The 21,242-nt window shown below is 46.1% G+C and overlaps 1 protein-coding gene across 10 annotated transcripts in view; it reads right to left on the bottom strand.

Moving 5' to 3' along the window:
• GMEB1 (glucocorticoid modulatory element binding protein 1) overlaps positions 1-15,506 on the bottom strand; it is a 36,183-nt gene extending 20,677 nt beyond the window's left edge. For 2 of the 10 annotated variants that reach the window (XM_036349531.1, XM_036349537.1), the window contains exons 1-2: positions 15,395-15,506; positions 5,915-6,069 (exon numbers count right to left, since the gene is read on the bottom strand). In XM_036349531.1, the coding sequence (XP_036205424.1) occupies positions 5,915-6,042 (128 nt within the window). In that variant the 5' untranslated portion in view covers positions 6,043-6,069; positions 15,395-15,506. Of the gene's footprint in view, positions 1-4,567; positions 4,595-5,914; positions 6,073-7,243; positions 7,989-14,223; positions 14,844-15,394 lie in introns of those variants that run through there. The other 8 variants (XM_036349536.1, XM_036349533.1, XM_036349532.1 and 5 more) reach the window with 8 other exon arrangements.
• Positions 15,507-21,242: the final 5,736 nt, after the last annotated feature.

Here is a 21,242-nt window from a genome sequence, read left to right as displayed (position 1 = left end):
GGTCGAGACTTAACCACTAAGCCATGCCTGGGGGGGGTTGGGGGGCAGGGGGTTGTTTTGTTTTATTTTATAGAGAGGAATAAGGAGAGGGGGTGGGAGAGGAAGACAGTTGGGGGGTGAGAGAAACATCAATGTGAGAGAGAAACATCAATTGGTTGTCTATTATATGCACCCCACCAGAGATTGAACCTGAAGCCTAGGTATGTGCCCTAACCAGGAATTGAACATACAAGCTTTTGGTGTACAGAATATATCAATAGCAAAAAATGCAGGTTGTGAGGCCTGCGGACTGAGAGGTCCCGGGTTCGATTCCGGTCAAGGGCATGTACCTGGGCTGCGGGCACATCCCCAGTGGGAGATGTGCAGGAGGCGGCTGATCGATGTTTCTCTCCCATCGATGTTTCTAACTCTCTCTATCTCTCTCCCTTCCTCTCTGTAAAAAATCAATAAAATATATTTAAAAAAAAAAAAAAAAAAAAAGAATATATCAATAGCAAAAAATGCAGGTTGTGAGGCCTGCGGACTGAGAGGTCCCGGGTTCGATTCCGGTCAAGGGCATGTACCTGGGTTGCGGGCATATCCCCAGTAGGAGATGTGCAGGAGGCAGCTGATCGATGATTCTCTCTCATCGATGTTTCTAACTCTCTATCTCTCTCCCTTCCTCTCTGTAAAAAATCAATAAAATATATTAAAAAAAGAATTAAGTCTTTAAGCCAGGGGTCCTCAAACTACGGCCCACGGGCCACATGCGGCCGCCAAAAACATTTATCCGGCCCGCTGGGTGTTTTTGCCACCGCTGCCTGTCCTGCTTAGCAGCTGACTTGTCCCGGGCCCGCAGTGCGCATGTGTGGAATGTCTGAGGGACAGTGAACTGGCCCCCCGTTTTAAAAGGTTGAGGACCTCTGCTAAGCAATAGAGAAGCTTTTTCTGTCTTTAGTAGGAATAAGACCAGTGACAACTGGAGCACTTTTTAGAAAAATTTTTATAAGAATTTATTTGAACCTGGCTGGAATGGCTTAGTGGTTGAGCGTCAACCTATGAACTAGGAGGTCTCAGTTCAATTCCCACTCTGGGTATATGGTGAGGTTGCGGGCTTGATCCCCAGTAGGGGTTGTGCAGGAGGCAGCTGATCAATGATTCTCTCTCATCATTGATGTTTCCTATCTCTCTCTCCCTCTTCCTTCCTTTTTAAAATCAATAAAAATGTATTATATATTAAAAAAAATTTATTTGAGCCAAACTGACAACATGCTGGAGAGCAAGATCTCAAATGTTCCTTGGAGCACTTTGGAAAGATAGAAATAATGACTCCATATGAAAAATAAAGCTGGCTACAACTAAAGGACCTACTCTTTAATTCTTCATCATGTACCAAAGGGTAACAACTACTAGTATGCATATGTGTAACAGATAAAATTCCCACAAAAGAGAATTTGAATAAGCATACATAATCTGTTGGTGCCAAAAAAATTTAAATCACTCTATTATCTCTATGTCAGGAATATGTATCAACTTTCCCTTATAGATCCTAGAATATTTCCTCATGCTTAACAATATTCAGAAATGTCAGCAAACTATGGTTATATTTTTAAAACTAAAAAGTCCTTATCTTACAGATACATACTAATATATGGGATTTGCTTTAAAAAAAATTCAGGAGTAGGTGGATGTAGAGATGAATAAGACTGGCCATGTGTTGATGATTCTTGAAGCTGAGTATGGGTGCTTACACTATAGTATTTTCTTTATTTTTGTGTAAATTTGAAATTTCTATACTAAAATGCTTTTAAAATTACCAAGAGAGGTTGATTGTCTTTTCCAGAAGTGTTTAAGACAAGGTACACTATTTAGATGATTAGGATTGGATTATATGTTTGCCCAAGAGCATTGTAAATCATATGAAGAATCTTTCATACATTCCCCAAGATAAAATAACTACCCTTCCTTTCTCTCTAGATGCAATTCTTTTCTTTTTTTTATGCAATTCTTATTTAACCTTCAAGACCACAGACCATTTTTTAAAACTTATTTCTTCAAATTCATAGCGGTCCCCTGAATCGAAAGTACTTCCTAACCATGCCATTCAGCACTTCTTAGATTTTGCCATATAAGTTATCTCTTTACCTATATACTAGAGGCCCAGTGCACGAAATTGTGCACGGTTAGGGTCCCTAGGCCTGGCCAGCGATCAGGGCTGATGGGGGCCTTTGTTCCCCCGGCTACCAGCTGCCAGCTGCGGCCTTCCTTCATTCCGCGCTGCCCCCTGGTGGTCAGTGTACATCATAGCAAGCAGTCAAACTCCTGGTCAGTCGCACTCCGAGGGGGAAATTTGCATATTAACCTTTTATTATATACTAGAGGCCCAGTGCATGAAATTCATGCACTGGGGGGTGGGGTTCCCTCAGCCCAGCCTGCCCCTCTCACAGTCCGGGAGCCCTCAGTGGATGTCCTACTGATGGCCACAGTTTGGCAGCAGAGGCTCGGAGCAGGTGTCCTGTGTGTGTGTGTGTGTGTGTGTGTGCGCACGTGTGTGTCTGCTGGGGGCCTGCCACACTATGGAGGCTTGGAGCAGGAGCCCCTCTATGTTAATCTCTCAGGCTCCTGGCCTCCACTGCATATTGAGCTATGGCCAGGATGGGGGTGCTGCTTGCAAGCCGGGCTTTCCTGCTCCCGGATCGCCATGGCGACCGGGGAGCAGGCCCAGCTGGGGGTTGCCCATAGGCCAGGCTTGCTTTCCTGCTCCCAGATCCTCATAGCGACCGGGGAGAAGGTGCAACTGGGGGCTGCCCGCAGGCCGGGCTTGCTTTCCTGCTCCCGGATCAGGCGCAGCTGGGGGCTGCCTACAGGCCGCACTTTTCTACTTACCGATGGCCGGATCACCACAGTGACCCAGGGCCCAGCGGCACTTTCCTGCTCTCCAATAGTCATAGGGTCCCGGCTGGGGGCGGAGCTTAGCAGTGCGGGGCTTAGGTGGTACGGGGGTCCCTGCTGGGGGCTCAGGTGGCACACAGGGGTCCCAGCTGGGGGTGGGGCTTATGCCCCACTGCCCAGGGCTGCACATGGGGTCCGGACGGCAGCACGCGCTCTCCCGCCCTGCCTGTAGTATAGGATAGAGGCCTGGTGCACGGGTGGGGGCCGGCTGGTTTGCCCTGAAGGTGTCCCAGATCAGGGTGGGGGTCCCGCTTGGGTGCCTGGCCAGTCTGGGTGAGGGCCTGAGGGCCGTTTTCAGGCTGGAGGGCAACTTAAGCTCCTAGCCTCTCCGTTTTTTCTTTTTTTTTTCATTCTGGGATTTATTTACCTTCTATAGCTGTCACTGGAGCTGAGAGCCGGCTCCAGCTCTGAGGGCTGAAAGCAGGTTCTGGGTCTGTTTGGCTTCTATAATTGAAACTCTGTTGCCATCACAGCAGCTCTAAGCTCTGAGGCCTGGCTGGCTGAAAGCAGGTTTCTGGAGCTTGTTTAGCTTCTATAATTGCAACATAGTTGCTTAACGTGCAGCTCAGAGCTGGGCTGCGGCAGGCGGGGAACCTTGGCTTCCTCCATCGCTACAGCAAGCAAGCCTCCTGTTCACTTCAGCTGCGTGGCTGCTGGCCGCCATCTTGGTTGGCAGTTAATTTGCATATCCTGCTGATTAGCCAATGGGAAGGGTGTCGGGGTTATGGTCAATTTGCATGTTTCTCTTTTATTAGATAGGACTAGAGGCCCAGTGAATGACATTGTTGCACAGTGGCAGGGGGCGGGGGGGTGCGCAAGGGGGTCCTCAGCCAGGCCTGCGCCCTCTCGCATTCCGGGACCCCTTGGGTGATGTCTGCTGAGGGGTCCTTAGCGCTGCTACAGAGGCAGGAGAGGCTCCTGTCACTGCCGCTTCACTCCCCAGCCGTGAGCCCAGCTTCTGGCTGAGCGGCACTCCCCCTGTGGGAGCACACTGACCACCAGGGGGCAGCTCTTGCGTTGAGCGTCTGCCCCCTGGTGGTCAGTGCATGTCATAGTGACCGGTTGTTCCACCGTTTGGTCTATTTGCATATTAGCCTTTTATTATATAGGATAGGATATGTATTTTTGGTTTGCGCAGCTAGACTGCAAGCTCTATGGTAATGGTAACAATGTGTTATATTTCTTCCAACACCTTTATAATAAAAATATATAGTATAAAAATAGGTAGTTAATGCCAGTTGATTCAGTGACCCCACTTCTAGGAATATATCCTAAGAAGCCTGAAACACCAATCAGAAAGAATATATGCACCCCTATGTTCACAGCAGCATTATTTACAATAGCTAAGATCTGGAAACAGCAAAGTGCCCATCAATGGAAAACTATGCAGCTGTAAAAAAGAAGGATCTCTTACCCTTTGAGACAGCATGGAGGGACCTGGAGAGAACTTTGCTAAGTGAAATAAGTCCATCAGAGAAAGACAAGTATCACATGATCTCATTTATATGTGAACTCTAATAAACAAAATAAACTGACCGAAAAAGTAGACCCAGAGACATTGAAGCATGCAACAGACTAACATATTTCTGAGGGAATTGGGGTGGGGAGAGATTAATCAAAGAACTTATATACATACTAGAGGCCCGGGGCACAAAATTCGTGCACGGGGGTGGAGGGGTCCCTCAGCCTGGCCTGCATCCTCTTGCAATCCGGAACCCCTCGGGGGATGTCAGGCCTAAACCAGCAGTCAGACATTCCTCTCGCAATCCGGAACGCTGCATGCACCAGTGACCATACTTTTCATACAGGTGAAAGGCATCTTACTGTTGTATGGGCAGCTACATTTTTTTGCCTTGATTATAAAAAGTAGTATATAACATGATCCTTCTGAGGCAGTAGTACCATTTTCCCCATCTTATGGGTGGAAAAACTGAAGCAGAGAGAAGTTAAGTAGTTGGCTTTGTCACATAGTTATAAGTATCAGAATCAGGGCTGACCACAAAATGTGCAAGCCACAGTCCATGCATGTCATCGCTGCATCATTCTGTTTTTTTTTTCAGTGTTAGAGTAGCCTTGCCAAGTTTTAATTTTTAAACCTAAGAGACTGTTCCCAATATATAGAGAAGGGTCCCTAGGCCTGGCCAGTGATCAGGGCCATCTGTGGGGTGACGGGAGGGCAGGGTGACCAGGGGGGCCCCCACTGGCACTTGCCTTGGCTGGCAGCCTGGCGCCGCCCACTCACCGGCCCCGCCCCCTATCGCCACAGCTGGTCGCCTCCCTCTGGGGGAGGGGGACAGACACTCAATTGAGCATCTGCCCCCTGGTGGTCAGTGTGTGTCATAGCAACCTGTTGTTCTGCCACTTTGTTCCACCGTTTGGTCGATTTGCATATTAGGGTTTTATTATATAGGATATGCATATATGCATAACCCAGGGACACAGACAATAGTGGGGTGAAGGCCTGGGGAGGGAGACAGTCAATGTGGGGGGAAGAGGATACCTGCAATACTTTCAACAATAAAGATAAATTTTTTTAAAAAAGCACACACACAGAAAAAAAAGAATAGTTAATATACTTTTTATTTTAATAGATTAAGCTTGATAATTTGTCCACCCATGACAGTTCAGAGAGATTCTAATAGGAATACTTTTATAGTTACCTTGCCTAATCTCCTTTGACTCTAACTACACTGTCTTTTGGTAAACATGTACCAGGGCCCTGTACTAAACAGTATGGATAAATAAAATAAGGGAGCCATGTAACTTACCCTCAAAAAGCTAACAGTGGAAAAGAGGGGAAAAGATAAGGAAATAGCTAATTGTAATAAGTACTGAAATGACAAATATAGCACTCATTACATTATTATAGAGATGATAATTTGGCCAACTCTGAGATTAACTTGCCTGTACTAAGCAAGCATAAGTTATAATTTCCCCACTCTTTAAACTTCTCCAATTTTTCAGAATATCATTAGTCACTTACCCTTGTTGCACAGGCTGTAACTGCAAGATCACTTGGGTTTTAGTGTCTTCAGGGTTCTCCCCATCATTTCCTTCAGTGGGTACCACAACCACATCCCCCACTGGGACACTCACTTCTGCATTAGCCATCTTTCACATGAAGTCAGATAGCTGAAGCTGCTGTCAGAAACAAGAAGCACCAGTAACTTCGTCTGGTTTAAAAAGATGGCAACCATAGGAAAGGAAAACCAAGATAACTACCAGATCCAAGGGCACTGTGGAGATCATGGTTCTCTGAAAAGGATGGGAACGTGAGATGGGGCTGACATAGGCTCCGATCATTCTAGAAATATCTCAGTATTCACTTGCTATTGTAGGCTTTCCTAAATATGAATGATTCATTCAATGGCATCTCTATCAGCTCTACAAGATCCTAAGAACCAATTGTGTATATCACTTTCCAACTCCATGTTTAGTGACATTTTAAGTTGATAACTTAAAATCAGTGATGCTGGAAGTATATACACCACAGAAATTGGCAAACACTACAAATCAGAATGTGTGTTTTTCCTAGGGAGCTGGTTTATAGCACACCACTAGTTCCATCCCAAATAGCAAGCTGCTAGAAAGTAGGAATAGGAATCTATTTTTTTAAAATATATTTTTATTGATTTCAGAGAGGAAGGGAGAGGGAGAGAGAGATAGAAACATCAATGATGAGACAGAATCACTGATTGGCTGCCTCCTGCACACCCCCTACTGGGGATCAAGCCTGCAACCCGGGAATGTGCCCTTGACCAGAATGGAACCTGGGACCCTTCAGTCCGTAGCCCAACACTCTATCCACTGAGCCAAACCAGGTAGGGCTGGAATCTATTTTCTTTGCAACCAGCCATTATACTTCATCAAGTGCTCTGTCTTTTGTGAGTACTTAATAAGTATGTGCTGCCCTACCTGATTTGGCTCAGTGGATAGAGCGTCAGCCTGTGGACTAAAAGTCCTGGGTTCGATTCCAGTCAAGGGCACATGCCTGGGTTGCGGGTTTGATCCCCAATACGGGGTGTGCAGGAGGCAGCCAATCAATGATTCCCATCACTGATGTTTCTGTCTCTCTCTCCCTGTCCCTTCCTCTCTAAAATCAATAAAAATGTGTTTTATTAAATAAGTATCTGCTGACTAACTGAACTAAGCTTATAAGAAGAAAAAGATAACTTGCAGTGTGTAGTTGTTTAATAAATGCTGAATCCAATTTTATGACCTCTAGAACATTTTTTTTTTTTTTGGTGCCCTCTCTGAAGCTAGAACTTCTAAATATCTTTCTGCCTCCGACTGAATGGAGAAATAATCTCACCTGACATCTCCCTTGCAGAACTGTTGAGGAGACCAGTGTCCAGCACCACATGCTCCTCAACTCTAAAGTAACTCAAAGCATTGTCCCAGCCTTAATGAAAACTCAGAGGGCCACAGGATATTCTGCAGTTAGTCTTCACAGTTGAAAAGGAAAGAGAGAGTAATTTAAGAGAAAATGAATAGGACGACTGTATTTACTTAGACACGTAGGTGAGGATGACTAGGGCTGTGCTGAATGGAGCAGGCACACAATGGATGCAAGTTTGAATATGTAACTGGTAGTCAGATGATTGAAACTGTATTTCAGCTCTGCCACAGCATTTGTTTGCCTGTAATACACATCCTTAAGCATGGTACTCAGTCTATTTGACCCCAAAATACTTTTCCAGTCTTATCTGTAACTCTAATACCCTAAGAATCCTAAACTCCAGCCCTACCAACAACCCACTGTATTCTGAACATATAATATGAACTTTCAGGTTTTTATACTTTGTTATTCCTTATGTCCAAAACTCCTTTCTCCTTCTCTCCTTCCCCTTTCAGGCCCAGTTGAAAGATCACTCCTCCACATAGTCATTGACAAACCATTTTCTTTTCTGAAGTGCCTCAAACTTGGTTTGTAGCTGTCCTCTAGTATTTACCCACCCTGTGTCGTGTATTGCAGTTAATTGAATGGGCATCTATACTCATAACCATACCGTACTGTCAGGACACAGGCTGTTTATATATAAAAATAATTTTCTCGCCCTAACCGGTTTGGCTCAGTGGATAGAGCATCTGCCTGCGGACTGAAAGGTCCCAGGTTCGATTCCGGTCAAGGGCACATGCCGGGGTCCAACCCCAGCGGGTCCAGGGGTCCCCAAAGGTGTGGACGGAGTCGGCAAAGAAGGAATGACATGGAGGCAGCGTTCAGTTGATCAGCAGCCTAGCCAGGATCTCCAGCCAGGATCTCCAGCCAAGTTCTGGTCTGGATCTCCAGAGAGGTTCTGCTTCAGATCTCCAGCCAGGTTCTGTGTCCATGTTCTCTTGCTAGGTTCTCCAGCCAGGTTCAGTCCAGGTTCTCCAGCCAGGTTCAGTCACCAGGTTCTAGTCAGGTTCTCTTGCCCATTTCTGTAGTCAGGTTCAGTCCAGGATCTTTTGCCATGTTCTCTCCAGCGAAGTTCTTCTGTCTCTAGTTCTGTCTCTTGCTGTCTTATTGCATCTGTATTTATACCAGTTGATTCAATCCTATCAATCTCTATTACAAAGGTTAGGGCGTTTCTTATCTTCATTCCAGGGAGTAAAGATTATGTAGCTTAAGCATGATTGTTCCTAGTTAAAGTGATTAATTACCCACCTGGCACTAGTTAAGAGGTTTTATTCCCACCTTAACTTCAGGGGAAAATCCCTACCTGGGGAAACAACCTTTCTCAGAGAGGAGACCTTGGTTAAAACACATAGTGCCAAGAAGGTGAGCAAACATATTAAGAACAGTATGCCATATGTGCCAGGTCCCTTGAAACAGCAAGCATGGACCGGCTCCCGGCAAATTCCCCCTTTTTTATTTTTTAAAAGCAGGCATTAAAAAGAAAAACCCCAAATGCTCTCTTGTATCCATTTTAAGAGTAGGATTGGCGCTTTCCGCTATTACCTGAGTCCTGATCTATCACCCCAGGGAGATCTTGCCAATCCTGCACTTTACCGGGTGGAAAGGCTGCAGTGGGGTTAAGGATAAGGCTCCTTGGGCCTACCTTCTCCCATGCCATTACATTTACCTTTCCTTCCTCAGAAAAGCATGGACATACTTCTTGTATAAAACGTTCTGTCTGACTGGGAGTAACCTTAATTCCTCTGCTAGCAAGCATATGTGTTAAAAGATCAATACAGAGTCATTTCTTTAGACTCAGTAAGGTACATCCTCTTAATCTAAAGATCAATACAGAGTCTTCTTTCTTTGGACTCAGTATGGCACATCTTCTCAATCTAAGAATCAATACAGAGTCTTCTTTCTTTGGACTCAGTATGGCACATCTTCTCAATCTAAGTTCTGTACTATCCACCTTCTTACCCTACTTATCCTCTATAGGGGGGTCTGTAGCACCCTGGTGGAGTCCTATCCGTCCCGAGTGTGGGGGTTCTCAATGGGGGGGGGGGCCTTACCTAGGGGAATCCTGTTCCAGGGGTTCCCAAAGGTGTGGACAGAGTCGGCGAAGACTATCCACCCTCTCCTACGGTGGAGTCCTATCCATCCCGAGAGTGGGGTGCTTACCTAGGGGTCCCTGTTCGGGCGCCATATGCCGGGGTCCAACCCCAGCGGGTCCAGGGGTCCCCAAAGGTGTGGACGGAGTCGGCAAAGAAGGAATGACATGGAGGCAGCGTTCAGTTGATCAGCAGCCTAGCCAGGATCTCCAGCCAGGATCTCCAGCCAAGTTCTGGTCTGGATCTCCAGAGAGGTTCTGCTTCAGATCTCCAGCCAGGTTCTGTGTCCATGTTCTCTTGCTAGGTTCTCCAGCCAGGTTCAGTCCAGGTTCTCCAGCCAGGTTCAGTCACCAGGTTCTAGTCAGGTTCTCTTGCCCATTTCTGTAGTCAGGTTCAGTCCAGGATCTTTTGCCATGTTCTCTCCAGCGAAGTTCTTCTGTCTCTAGTTCTGTCTCTTGCTGTCTTATTGCATCTGTATTTATACCAGTTGATTCAATCCTATCAATCTCTATTACAAAGGTTAGGGCGTTTCTTATCTTCATTCCAGGGAGTAAAGATTATGTAGCTTAAGCATGATTGTTCCTAGTTAAAGTGATTAATTACCCACCTGGCACTAGTTAAGAGGTTTTATTCCCACCTTAACTTCAGGGGAAAATCCCTACCTGGGGAAACAACCTTTCTCAGAGAGGAGACCTTGGTTAAAACACATAGTGCCAAGAAGGTGAGCAAACATATTAAGAACAGTATGCCATATGTGCCAGGTCCCTTGAAACAGCAAGCATGGACCGGCTCCCGGCAGGCACATACCTTCGTTGTGGGCACATCCCTACTGGGGGGTGTGCAGGAGGCAGCTGATCAAGGTTTCTCTCTCACCGATGTTTCTAACTCTCTGTCCCTCTCCCTTCCTCTCTGTGAAAAATCAATAAAATATATTTAAAAAAATAATTTTCTCTCTCACAGACCTGTTCATCATAGACACTGACATAGATTGGTTCAATGTTTGTATTTGACCCACTTTTGTATTTGAAAATTCCTCATATCCGACTTACACTTCTGCCCTTTATGATCTCACATTTAACTTTTATACCTGAATTTTACACCTTCTATATCCAAAAGTCTCCTAAAATATCTTTTGGCACCTTAAACTTGCTCTTATTTTCTGCCTCAGTAAATGGCACTAGCCTCCACCCATTTCTCCAACCAGAAACTAAGGAGTTATTTTTGACTCCTCTCTTTCTTCTCTAAAGCTAATCAACTAATAAATCCTATCCATTTTTTTTAAAATATATTTTATTGATTTTTTACAGAGAGGAAGGGAGAGATAGAGTCAGAAACATCGATCAGCTGCCTCCTGCACATCTCCCACTGGGGATGTGCCCGCAACCCAGGTACATGCCCTTGACCAGAATCGAACCTGGGACCTTCCAGTCCGCAGGCCAACGCTCTATCCACTGAGCCAAACCGGCTTCGACAAATCCTATCCATTTTATCTCACATATATATATATGTAGTGTGTGTATGTGTGTATATATATATATATATACACACATATATATATATATATAAATTTTTTTAACCATCTCCCATTCTCCATCTGTGTTGCCACCACCATATTCTGAGCCACCACACTGCCCACTTGCTAGCCTCATTTCTCATAGTTTTTCCTCTCACAATATGGGTTCCTATCATTGAATTTTTCCCAATTTCTCAAACATACCATATTTTCTCACCTGAGCCTTCACACTTGTTTCCTCTACCCGGGATTCTTTTTTTCTTCCTCTTTGGCTAGTAGTTACTGCTAAATTTTTGTGACTTATTTAAAACATCACTTCCTTGGAGAGACTTTTGGTGACTTCCTTTACTAGATTTGAGCTTGTGTTCTTGCTCCCACAGTGCCTGCAGTACCCTTGTCACAACCATCATCCCACTTTGTCAGTCTCTCTCCACCAGACAACATCCTGGAAGAACAAGGATTGCTTTTCTTTTTCAACAGTTTCCCTGTGTCTAGCTCAGTGCTCAGGACACAGGAGTATAGTACTTTTCAAATATCAGACTTCTACAAAACTCCTACCTAAAACTTTCTAAGGAAATCTGGCACATAGCAGGTATGTAATACATTTTAACCTAAAAGACTTATAGAATTGTCTATATTTCTAACTTAGGGAATATAAATTTGCTTAGGCAGCTAGTCTAAGCTGTCTGGCTTATTGCCCCATCATTATGGCTAGTTCACCAAATATTTACTAAGTTTCTACTCCATATCAGCATAGAGTTAGGCTCCTTGCACACGAAAAGAGACATATCTGCTCTTAAGGAACTACAAAAGGGAAAGAGATGCATGACACTGTCATATACTAGAGGAAAAAAGCAACTAAATTACGCACTTCTGTAAATTAAAGGTTTAAAACCAGAAAAAGAAGAGAATCAATGGACTAGTGTGGCTGGCTTCTGGCAGTAGAACCAAAGCAATTAGGCTCTGTGAGTCTAGAAAAAACCAAAAAGGGATATGATGAAGTACATACATATTGTCAAGCCCTGGAATTGAACCAAACTATATTCAAAGTTTAAACTATAAAAATGTAGGATAAATTAAAATAATCACAGCTAGCCCTAGCCGGATTGGCTCAGTGGATAGAGCGTTGGCCTGCAGACTGAAGGGTCCCGGGTTAAATTCCAGTCAAGGGCACATGCCTGGCAGCTCAATCCCCAGGAGGGGGCGTGCAGGAGGCAGCCAATCAATGATTTTCTATCATCATCGATGTTTCTATTTCTGTCTTCCTCTCTGAAGTCAATAAAAAATATATTTAAAAAAGGTATTCTTTTTAAAAAATATATATTTTATTGATTTTTTACAGAGAAGAAGGGAGAGGGATAAAGAGTTAGAAACATCGATGAGAGAGAAACATCGATCAGCTGCCTCCTGCACACCCCCTACTGGAGATATTCCCGCAACAAAGGTACATGCCCTTGTCCAGAACTGAACCTGGGACCCTTCAGTCCGCAGGTCAACGCTCTATCCACTGAGCCAAACCGGTTAGGGCAAAAAAAAGATATTCTTTAAAAAAAAAAAATCACCACTAACATTTGTTGAACACGTTTATTGTCAAGCACTATTGTTACCATTACATATTTAATGAATTTAAAAGATGTAATATCTTACCATGTATCAAACTTATGGAATTTATTATCCCCAAAAAGTGACTTAAAATTTTAAAAATAGGGGACTGTCTAGGGCGGGGGGATAAAATGGACACATATGTAATACCCTTTGTAATACTTTAAGCAATAAAAAAAAAAAAAAAAATTTAAAAATAGTTTAGGTGAATTAATGGGTTAGAGAAGCAGAATTAGAAGGATGCTTCTAATTTCAACCTTCTACCCTATGGTTGGGCCCTCCCTACAACACTAAGTGGTCGACTAACAGCCTGATTAATACTTTCCTCAAAGGAAACTCATACTTTATTCCTTACCCTACCCACACCTTGGCACTCAAGAGGAATGTTCTGGCTGCTTCTCTAACTTTCTGAGAGTTTATCAAAGAGGATAATAATAATTATCCATAAAGTGTCAGTCAGAGACACAGGTCTGATTCAGTAACATGGCATTCTTTGGAGAACCATGTTGATATTCTTTAGAGAAGCTAGTTTGGGCTCACTCTATTACTGTAAATACCATATTCCTAGCAAGTAACCCGAAACCAGCTCTTCAGACTACACTGGCTAACTGCAAGGTCATCTCTTTGAGCTGAGTGTAAACTGAAAAACAGCTCTTGTTTATATCAACAAAAACTCCTGAGGCAAGAGAGTGAGTTAGTTGATCCTTTGGGTATTTAATGGAAAGGGCCTTCGAGTATTCATTGTGGAATCACACAACACTTCCTGTAATTCTAGCACACACATAAAGGAAAAATGTCAAATTTATGTGAAAAGTTAAAATTATTTTGTACTTATTCTCAAAGACAAAAAAGACACCTTGAAAGTAAACTCATGACTGCTTACCTAGGCTATTGGAAAACTAAACAAATGACAACTGACTTATTCTGAATGAAATTGTTTTGTCCCGAAAACTAACGTTTAAAACATGGCAAAGGATTAAGGATGAGTGTCACTTGATCACAGGAACATGTGAGTTGGTAACTGATACGAAATAACAGAAATACCAGATATCCTGAAGTTTTCTAGCCCCCAAAAGTATTTATGTGTTGCATACTGTAGTGTAATTTTTGTAGACTGTGTAGTCTAGTCTTAAGAAATTTCCAAGTTAAAATTTGAGGCCAAAATTCCTTGACTTTTTCCCCCCTTTCTTTATTCCTTCTCGTGTACTTAGTAGGTGATCCAGAGTGCTTCCAGATGTAACTGAAGCCAACAGAAAGGCTACACGGGACCACTGTGAGGGAAACAGCCAGAGCAAAGGAAGTTCAGGATAACTCACTGTCATTGGAGATCACCATGTAGGAATGTGAGGAAGCAATCGGATAAAAGCCTTCTAGGAAGTCCCCTACTAGAGTCTAGGGGACTTAGGACAAGACCAAAACAGAGCCCAAACTAACCCAAGGAAGTTGTGTACAAGTTAGCTTTTGGATATACCTGTTGAAATAAATATGAATGGTTCATTAATGAAAGTCATCAAGTCGGTAAACACTGAATACACATAATTGATAAAAGGCTAACAAATTAGGGGAGGCTGTCCAAACACTTAATGAAAAAGTCCTCTGAAAGCACTTCACTAATAACCTTTTGCAGATGCCAGGGGTGGGGGTGGGGGGGAGGGAATAAACCCTCCGTGAAGACTAGAATGATCTACCTGTTCCTCCCTTTCATCTTCCAGGCTGAGAATAAAACCCACTTCTTGGTTCTCCTGAGCAGACATCAAAGCCCCTTTTGTATCTGCTATAACGTGGTTTTGATCTTCATTTCATCTTGAGAGGGCAATGTCGGTCTCCTTCCACTCCTGGGAGAGCCAAGCCTTTCCCTGAGCCTTGGGCTCCACGCGCCTTCACCTGGACCCTCAGGTCAGGTTCCCCCGGGCCAGTTCCCCTGACATTTCAGAAAGTGGGGGGACGCTGAGCTTCTTCCCCTCGAATATCTTCTCTCCGGTCCTCAGAAACCAGGGTTTCCCCATCCCCTGACATCCCCGGGGGCCCCATTCTCCACCTATACGTCCGGAGGTACTCAGACCTCTCATTTCCTCATAGATGTGGGCCCTTCTTATTCCGACTCATTCCTTACTCCGACCGGCCCCACCCCCAGGCCTGTCCACCCGCCTGGGAGGAGCACCCGCAGCCTGCTCTGGACTGAAAGGCCGCGGCTTCCAGCGCGCCCCGCAGGTGAAGCCGGGACCCTCCTTTCCTCAGCAGAACCCCCTGATCCTGCTCTCCCGCCGAGGCGCCCCTCCCGGGCCGGCGGCCAGGCTCCCCCACCTGTCCCCCTCCTGCCACCCCACTCCCAGCACCACACAGGCCTCGCCCAGCTCTTTATCCCAGGGCCTGGTGCTCCCTGGCCCCCGCCTCTGGGGCCACCCCAGGATCCCGGGCCTCCTCGCCAGGGTCCTGGGCGTCCGGTCCCTCTGAGTCCGGAGTCCTCCGGCCCCTCCTGGCCCCTCGGACAAGGACTTCCGGGCCCCTCGGTCCGGAGGCGCCGGGGCCCCCCCAGTGCCGGGTCCGCCGGCCCCCGCCACCCTCGGCCGGGGGCCGAGCTCCGGCGGCGCGGCCGGCCGCGCTGGGGGCGGCCCGGCAGTTCGGGCGGACCCAGCGGCAGCGTCCCCCCACCCCCCCGCGGCGCCGCGACGTCCGCTCGCTCCCCGGCGGCGGCGGCGGCACGCACAGGGCGTGGGGAGGCGCCCGCGGAGGCAGCAGCCCCCCGCCCCCTGTGCGCCCGCCCGCCCTCGCCGGCCGCCGCGCGGCCCCCGCGCCCGCCCCCCCGCCCCCACCCCACCCCGCGCCCGCGCCCGCGCGCCCACCCCTCCCCCTCCTCACCGTCTCCGTCGGGCAGGCGGGCGGCGAGCGGCCAGGGCGGGCGGGCGACAGAGCATGCGCAGAGGCCGCCACGGCTGCTACCGCCACCGCCGCCGCGAGGCCGGACTTCAACACTTCCGGCCGCCGCCGCCAGCGAGCTGGCGCCTTAAAGGGGACGCGTCCCTCTTGTCGAGCCCGCGGAAGACGAACCTCAGCTGGAGGGGTTTGAGTGAGGCTTTACCACTGAGCAGGGTCTTCTCTGGAAAGTCCGTGCTGGGAAGGACGCCAGGGACCCCGATAACTGTTCTTCCCCCATTTCATGGATGAGGAAAATTAAAGAATCACTGTCGGGGCCAAAGACAGGTCTCTCCACTCCTCTGGAGGACCTTGCCCCCTTTACCTCCCAAATCCTGTTCCGAAGCTTACATCTTACTAGACCCCCAGAAGTTATGAGCCAGCTGTGAATTTGGAATCAAAAGGTCTGGTCACGAGTCCTTGAGCAAGCTGCTTGCTGCATTCTCTGACCTACGCATGTTTGCTAAGCTTTCCTGGTTGTGAGGTGGTACTAGGTTCAAGTATTAACTTCTTTGTGCGAGTTATTTAACAGCTCAAAACCTCTATTTTACATAAGGCTTAAGGTTGTTGTGAGTGTTAAAAGAGATGATACGCATGATCTCATATGTGGAATGTAATTAACAAAATAAACTGATGAACGGCGCGGGTCCAGAGACGGAGGCATGGGACAGAGTGTGGAGGGAGGGGAGGAGAATTGCTTCCCATCTCGCCTCTTCCTGTGCATCACACCTCTGCCCTCCATCCCCTTTGTCTTGAAGGGGTGACAGGGAGTTTTACAAGTTCTTGATTCAAGAACAAGGGAGGCAGCCCAGGAGTAAGCAATAGAACTGAATTGGGGTGCGGGGGAGGTCAGACAAGCTGGATTCTAGACTTGGCTATAGCAGCTCTCTTAAGCCTTGATTTCTCTTTTTTTCTTTCTTTTTTATATTTTTATTGATTTCAGAGAGGAAGGGAGAGGGAAAGAGATAGAAACATCAATGATGAGAGAGAATCATTGATTGGCTGCCTCCTGCTCGCCCCCTACTGGGGATCAAGCCCGCAACCCGGCATGTGCCCTGTAGGTCGACGCTCTATCCACTGAGCCAAACCAGCCAGGGCCAGTCTTGATTTCTTAATCTATAAAATAGAGATGATTTTTCCCACTGTGCCCACCTCTCAGTGCTGTTTCCAGGATCAAATGAGGAGACTTAGGACCCATGTTCGTGTCTGTTGTTATGATCAAGGACTTACACATTAGCAGATGATTCTGAATGTAATGGGGGCTGGTCAGGCCTGGACTGTTGACCTATGTGAACTATTCTTAGTGGGGCCATTTATATATTTTGATTATGTATTCAACACTCATTGAACATTTACGCAAACCTTGTCCCTGCTTTCATAAGCTCTTAGTTCACCTTCTGCAGACAGAATTGTAAACAGACAGGACAGGACAGTGTGATAGGTGTTACCCTGAGTTACAAAGAAAGCACTGAAAATCTATAAAGGACCCTTCCTGGAGAACTGGAAGGCTTCACAGAGAAGGGGATATTTGAACCTGGTCTCCAGAATGAGGAGGACTTCATCACAGGGAAAAGTGAGGAAGAGCATTCAAAAAAGTACACGAGCAGAGACAAAGAAGTAGGAAATGATGGGAGATGGGACTGAAGAGGGTGGCTGGAACCAGATGGTTGGCATAAGGAGTCTGGAGCTATCCTGAAGAGGGGGGAGGCCCAAGGGAGGTTTAAGTCCTCTCCAGCTGCACTGCTAACACCCAGCTGCAGCCCCCAGGACTTGCCTGGACCGCTGCAGCAATTTCCCAGTACTTAGCGACCCTATCCACCCTATCCCCAATTGCTATTCACCCTAGGCACCTAGAGTAATCCCTTAAAGAAGTACAGTTAAATGTGACATTCCTGTTAAAAACTTTTTAATAACCTCCCATTGCACTTGGAATAAAACGCAGACTCCCCTCGAGGGCCCCATGCATGATCTTCCTGCTGCTTCTGTATCCCTCACTCACTGTGCCTTCCCTGACTCCCAACTGATAGTAGGGTTCCCAGCCACATTCTTCTCTATCGTCGCTGCCCCTTTTTCGATCAGGGCACCTGTTATGTTCATTTGGTGGATTATTTCCGGGTGAAGACCACATCTGAGAACTCTCCTCCCCAAGCCCTAGTTACTGACTCAATCCCTCTGCTTAGCTTCATAGCAATTCCCATAATTTGAAATTCCCTAGATGATTTACTTATCTAGTTTGTGTCTTTTGTTTACATCACATAGCATTTGGAGCAGAGTGTAGTGTGCAGCTAATATTGATTGATCGGATGAATGATCAGAAAAAATTATAAGATATGGAGTCGTTAGGAGAAAGACCAGGAAAAGAAAGCTGTGGGGAACTGCTATGATCATCCAGGCCAAAGAGAAGAAGGGCCTCATGCAGGGCAGAGCCAGAGGGAACACAGCAGCCTTGATATGGAAGCAACAGGTGTTAGTGACAATGGAATGTAGGGGGTGAGAAAGAGAAAGGGACAAGAATGATCACAGGAAGAGTTGGTTGGGGATTGAGGGGAAAAAGAAATGATGGGTCCATTTAGACTTGTCTGAGGGGTTTGAGGGACATCCAAATGAAGGTGTTCAGAGGAAGTTGGATTGACTTGTCCCCAGCAAGAGGCCAGTGCTGGGATTTGAGATGGAACCACAGAGGACAAGAGTGGATGAGGTCACCCAGCTGGCAAGGCTCAGTTGAGCGGCGACCTATGAACCAGGAGGTCACGGATCAATTCTGAAATCAATTAAAAAAAGACATCCAGGCCCCCTTAGGGAGGAAGAGAGAGAGAGAAACATCAAGGATGAGAGAGAATCATTGACTGGCTGCCTCCTGCAGGCCCCACACTGGGGATCAAGCCCACAACCCGAGCATGTGCCCTGACTGGGAATCAAACCGTGACCTCCTGGTTCATAGGTCAATGCTCAACCACTGAGCCATGCTGGTCGGGCCATTTTTAAATTTTTAATCCTCACCTGGGGATATGTTGTTATTGTTTTTAGAGAAAGGAAGAAGAGAGAGAGAAAAACATCTATGTGAAAGAGAAATATTGATCGTTGCCTCCTTTATGCACCCTGATCAGAAGAGAAACCCGAAACCTAGGTATGTGCCCTAACTGGAAATCAAACGTGCATCCTTTTGATATATGGGATGCCGCTCCAACCAACAGAGTCACCCAGCCAGGGCTGCCATGCCATTTTAAACTCATTTAACAATGGTATGAAACTAGAAGTCAATCACAAGAAAAAATGAAAACACACATACTTTATTTAATCCCAAAAGGTAGTACTAGCAGTGTCCCCGTCCCACAGATAGGAAAATAGCTTGCATGGCTGGTAAGTACTATGGCCTAGTCATTCTGATTCCCTGAGACCAGCTGCTCATCAGGTTAAAGGGAAAAGAAACTAATATTGCGTGAGCCCCTTCTCTGTGTCTGCCACCGTGCTAGGAGCGTACCCATAGATGAAATTCCAGGTGGAGAATTTGCTTTCTGGGAAGGGTGTGTTATCCCCATTTTTCGGAAGAGGCAAGACAGGCTCAGTGAAATTAAGTGGCACACCTGCGTTACATGGCTGACGAGCCGCAGAGCTGCCACTCCCAGTGGGGTTGTCCAACGTCAAGGCTCTGGGCCAGGTCAATTTTTTCCTTTTCTAGGGTGCCACCTTCTGCCCAGGCCAGAGTTTGAAACTCCAGTGCTGCCCAGACCAGGCCTTGAATGAAATCTGCAGCAGTCCTGCTGGGGTCAGACCAGCCATGGGGTTCATGCCCCATCTGGAGGGGCGGTAGCTCCTGCCAGCCTGCCATGGCCTTCTTCGGATGTTGGTCGGCCTACTTGGCCAGAGCATCCAATTTGAAGAGGAGGTAGAAATCACGAGTTTGTTTAATTGGTTGATAAACAATTTAAAAAACCCCACAAAACTTCAAGCATCTCTGGGCTGTCCATTATCCATCTATGAAGAAGGGTGGCCTATGGCTTCTCAGGTGGCAGCCTCTGGTCTCTCCAGGTATCTACCTCTAACCTGGAACAGTGTTGCCAGCTGCCTGGCCAGCCACTGGTTCTGCAAACTCAACATGTCCACAACTGAATTCATAATTTCTCTCCCTACCTTTCCTTCGATTCCCTCCAACCACCAAACCTGCTTCTCCTCTTGTCTCTTCCACCTCAGAGACTGCCACCTTCATCCCTAAGTCATCTCCCAAGAACCCCCTAACACCACCTCCTCTCTGAATCCCCACTTGATCTGGGCCACCATCACTGCCTGCCTGTTACCTTAGAGGCAGAATTTCCTAATTGGTCTCCCCACTTCCTGTCATTCTGCCTTCCAGTCTTCATTCTTTTTGTTGTTGTTGTTCTTTTTTTGTTCTTTTTACCAGTCTTCATTCTTGAATCTTCCAATGGCCTTCCTTCTCCTTAGAATTAACCTTGAACTCCCACCATAGTCTACAAGACCCTACATGAGCTGGCGCTGGGATCTTCTCTTGACTCCTTTTCTTTCTGTCACTCTGCCCCAGCCTCTCTAGCCGCCAGGTTTCTGCAAAACATAGGTTTATTTCATGGCCTTTGCCCTTACCATTTCCCCATGGAATCCTGGAACACTTTTCTTCCAGATCTTCAGCTGATTCCTTCTCATCCTCTGGGGTCAAGCATGTCAAACTCAAAGGCTAACATGGGCCAAATAAACAAGGTTTAAGTTTATGTGGGCCACAAAAAAATAAAAGCTTCAATTTTTAAAAAATACATTTTATTGATTTTTTACAGAGATGAGGGGAGAGGGATAGAGAGTTAGAAACACCAATGAGAGAGAAACATCGATCAGCTGCCTCCTGCACACCCCCTACTGGGGATGTGCCCGCAACCAAGGCACATGCCCTTGACCAGAATCGAACCTGGGACCCTTGAGTCCGCAGGCTGACGCTCTATCCACTGAGCCAAACCGGTTAGGGCAAAAGCTTCAATTTTTATAGAAATGTAGGTTTATTTCAATAGAGACATGCTGAATACAGAGGGCTGAAATAAATGAGTAATCATTAACATAAAATAATAGAACATTTTAATAAATATTAATATTTTTCTTGAACATTAACTTACCAGACACTGAATAACTACACAAATTAATAAGTGTAACGCAAATAAACCTATTTTTCTTGTTCTCCGAAAGCAAAATATTTCCTGTTGGGCACACCAAACAAGTCAGTACAGGACTAATGATGCGGCAATCGGCTGCTAAAATATTCGCTGCTGGTATTAGTGGAGAGAAATGGTGAGCCTGCACGTAAGGCACATAAAGGAAATGAATGCAACACAATTATAGTAATCAGTCATTAGCGAACATTGTGGTTCGTTATTAATAATGTATAACACGATATTGTAAAAATTGTTACGAAATTTTTATTAAAACGTTTCTTGTAACTGTTATATTGGCTGGGCCGCAAAAATATTAGTTGTGGGCTGCATGCAGGCAAACTTGCATGGGCTGCAAGTTTGATATGTTTGCTCTAGATCAGCGGTTCTCAACCTGTGGGTCGTGACCCCTTTGGGGGTCGAACGACCCTTTCACAGGGGTCACCTAAGACCATCGGAAAACACATATATAATTACATATTGTTTTTGTGATTAATCACAATGCTTTAATTATGTTCAATTTGTAACAATGAAATTGGGGGTCACCGCAACATGAGGAACTGTATTAAAGGGTCGCGGCATTAGGAAGGTTGAGAACCACTGCTCTAGATCTTAGCTCCTGAGCCAAGCCTTTTCTGTTCTGTCTT

This window comes from Myotis myotis, unplaced genomic scaffold (assembly GCF_014108235.1).
Source record: "Myotis myotis isolate mMyoMyo1 unplaced genomic scaffold, mMyoMyo1.p scaffold_m19_p_2, whole genome shotgun sequence".
In the NCBI taxonomy this organism is placed as follows: Eukaryota; Metazoa; Chordata; class Mammalia; order Chiroptera; family Vespertilionidae; genus Myotis; species Myotis myotis.
The sequence above is the reverse complement of the archived record's forward strand: the minus strand, read 5'-3'. Positions and strand labels throughout refer to the sequence as shown.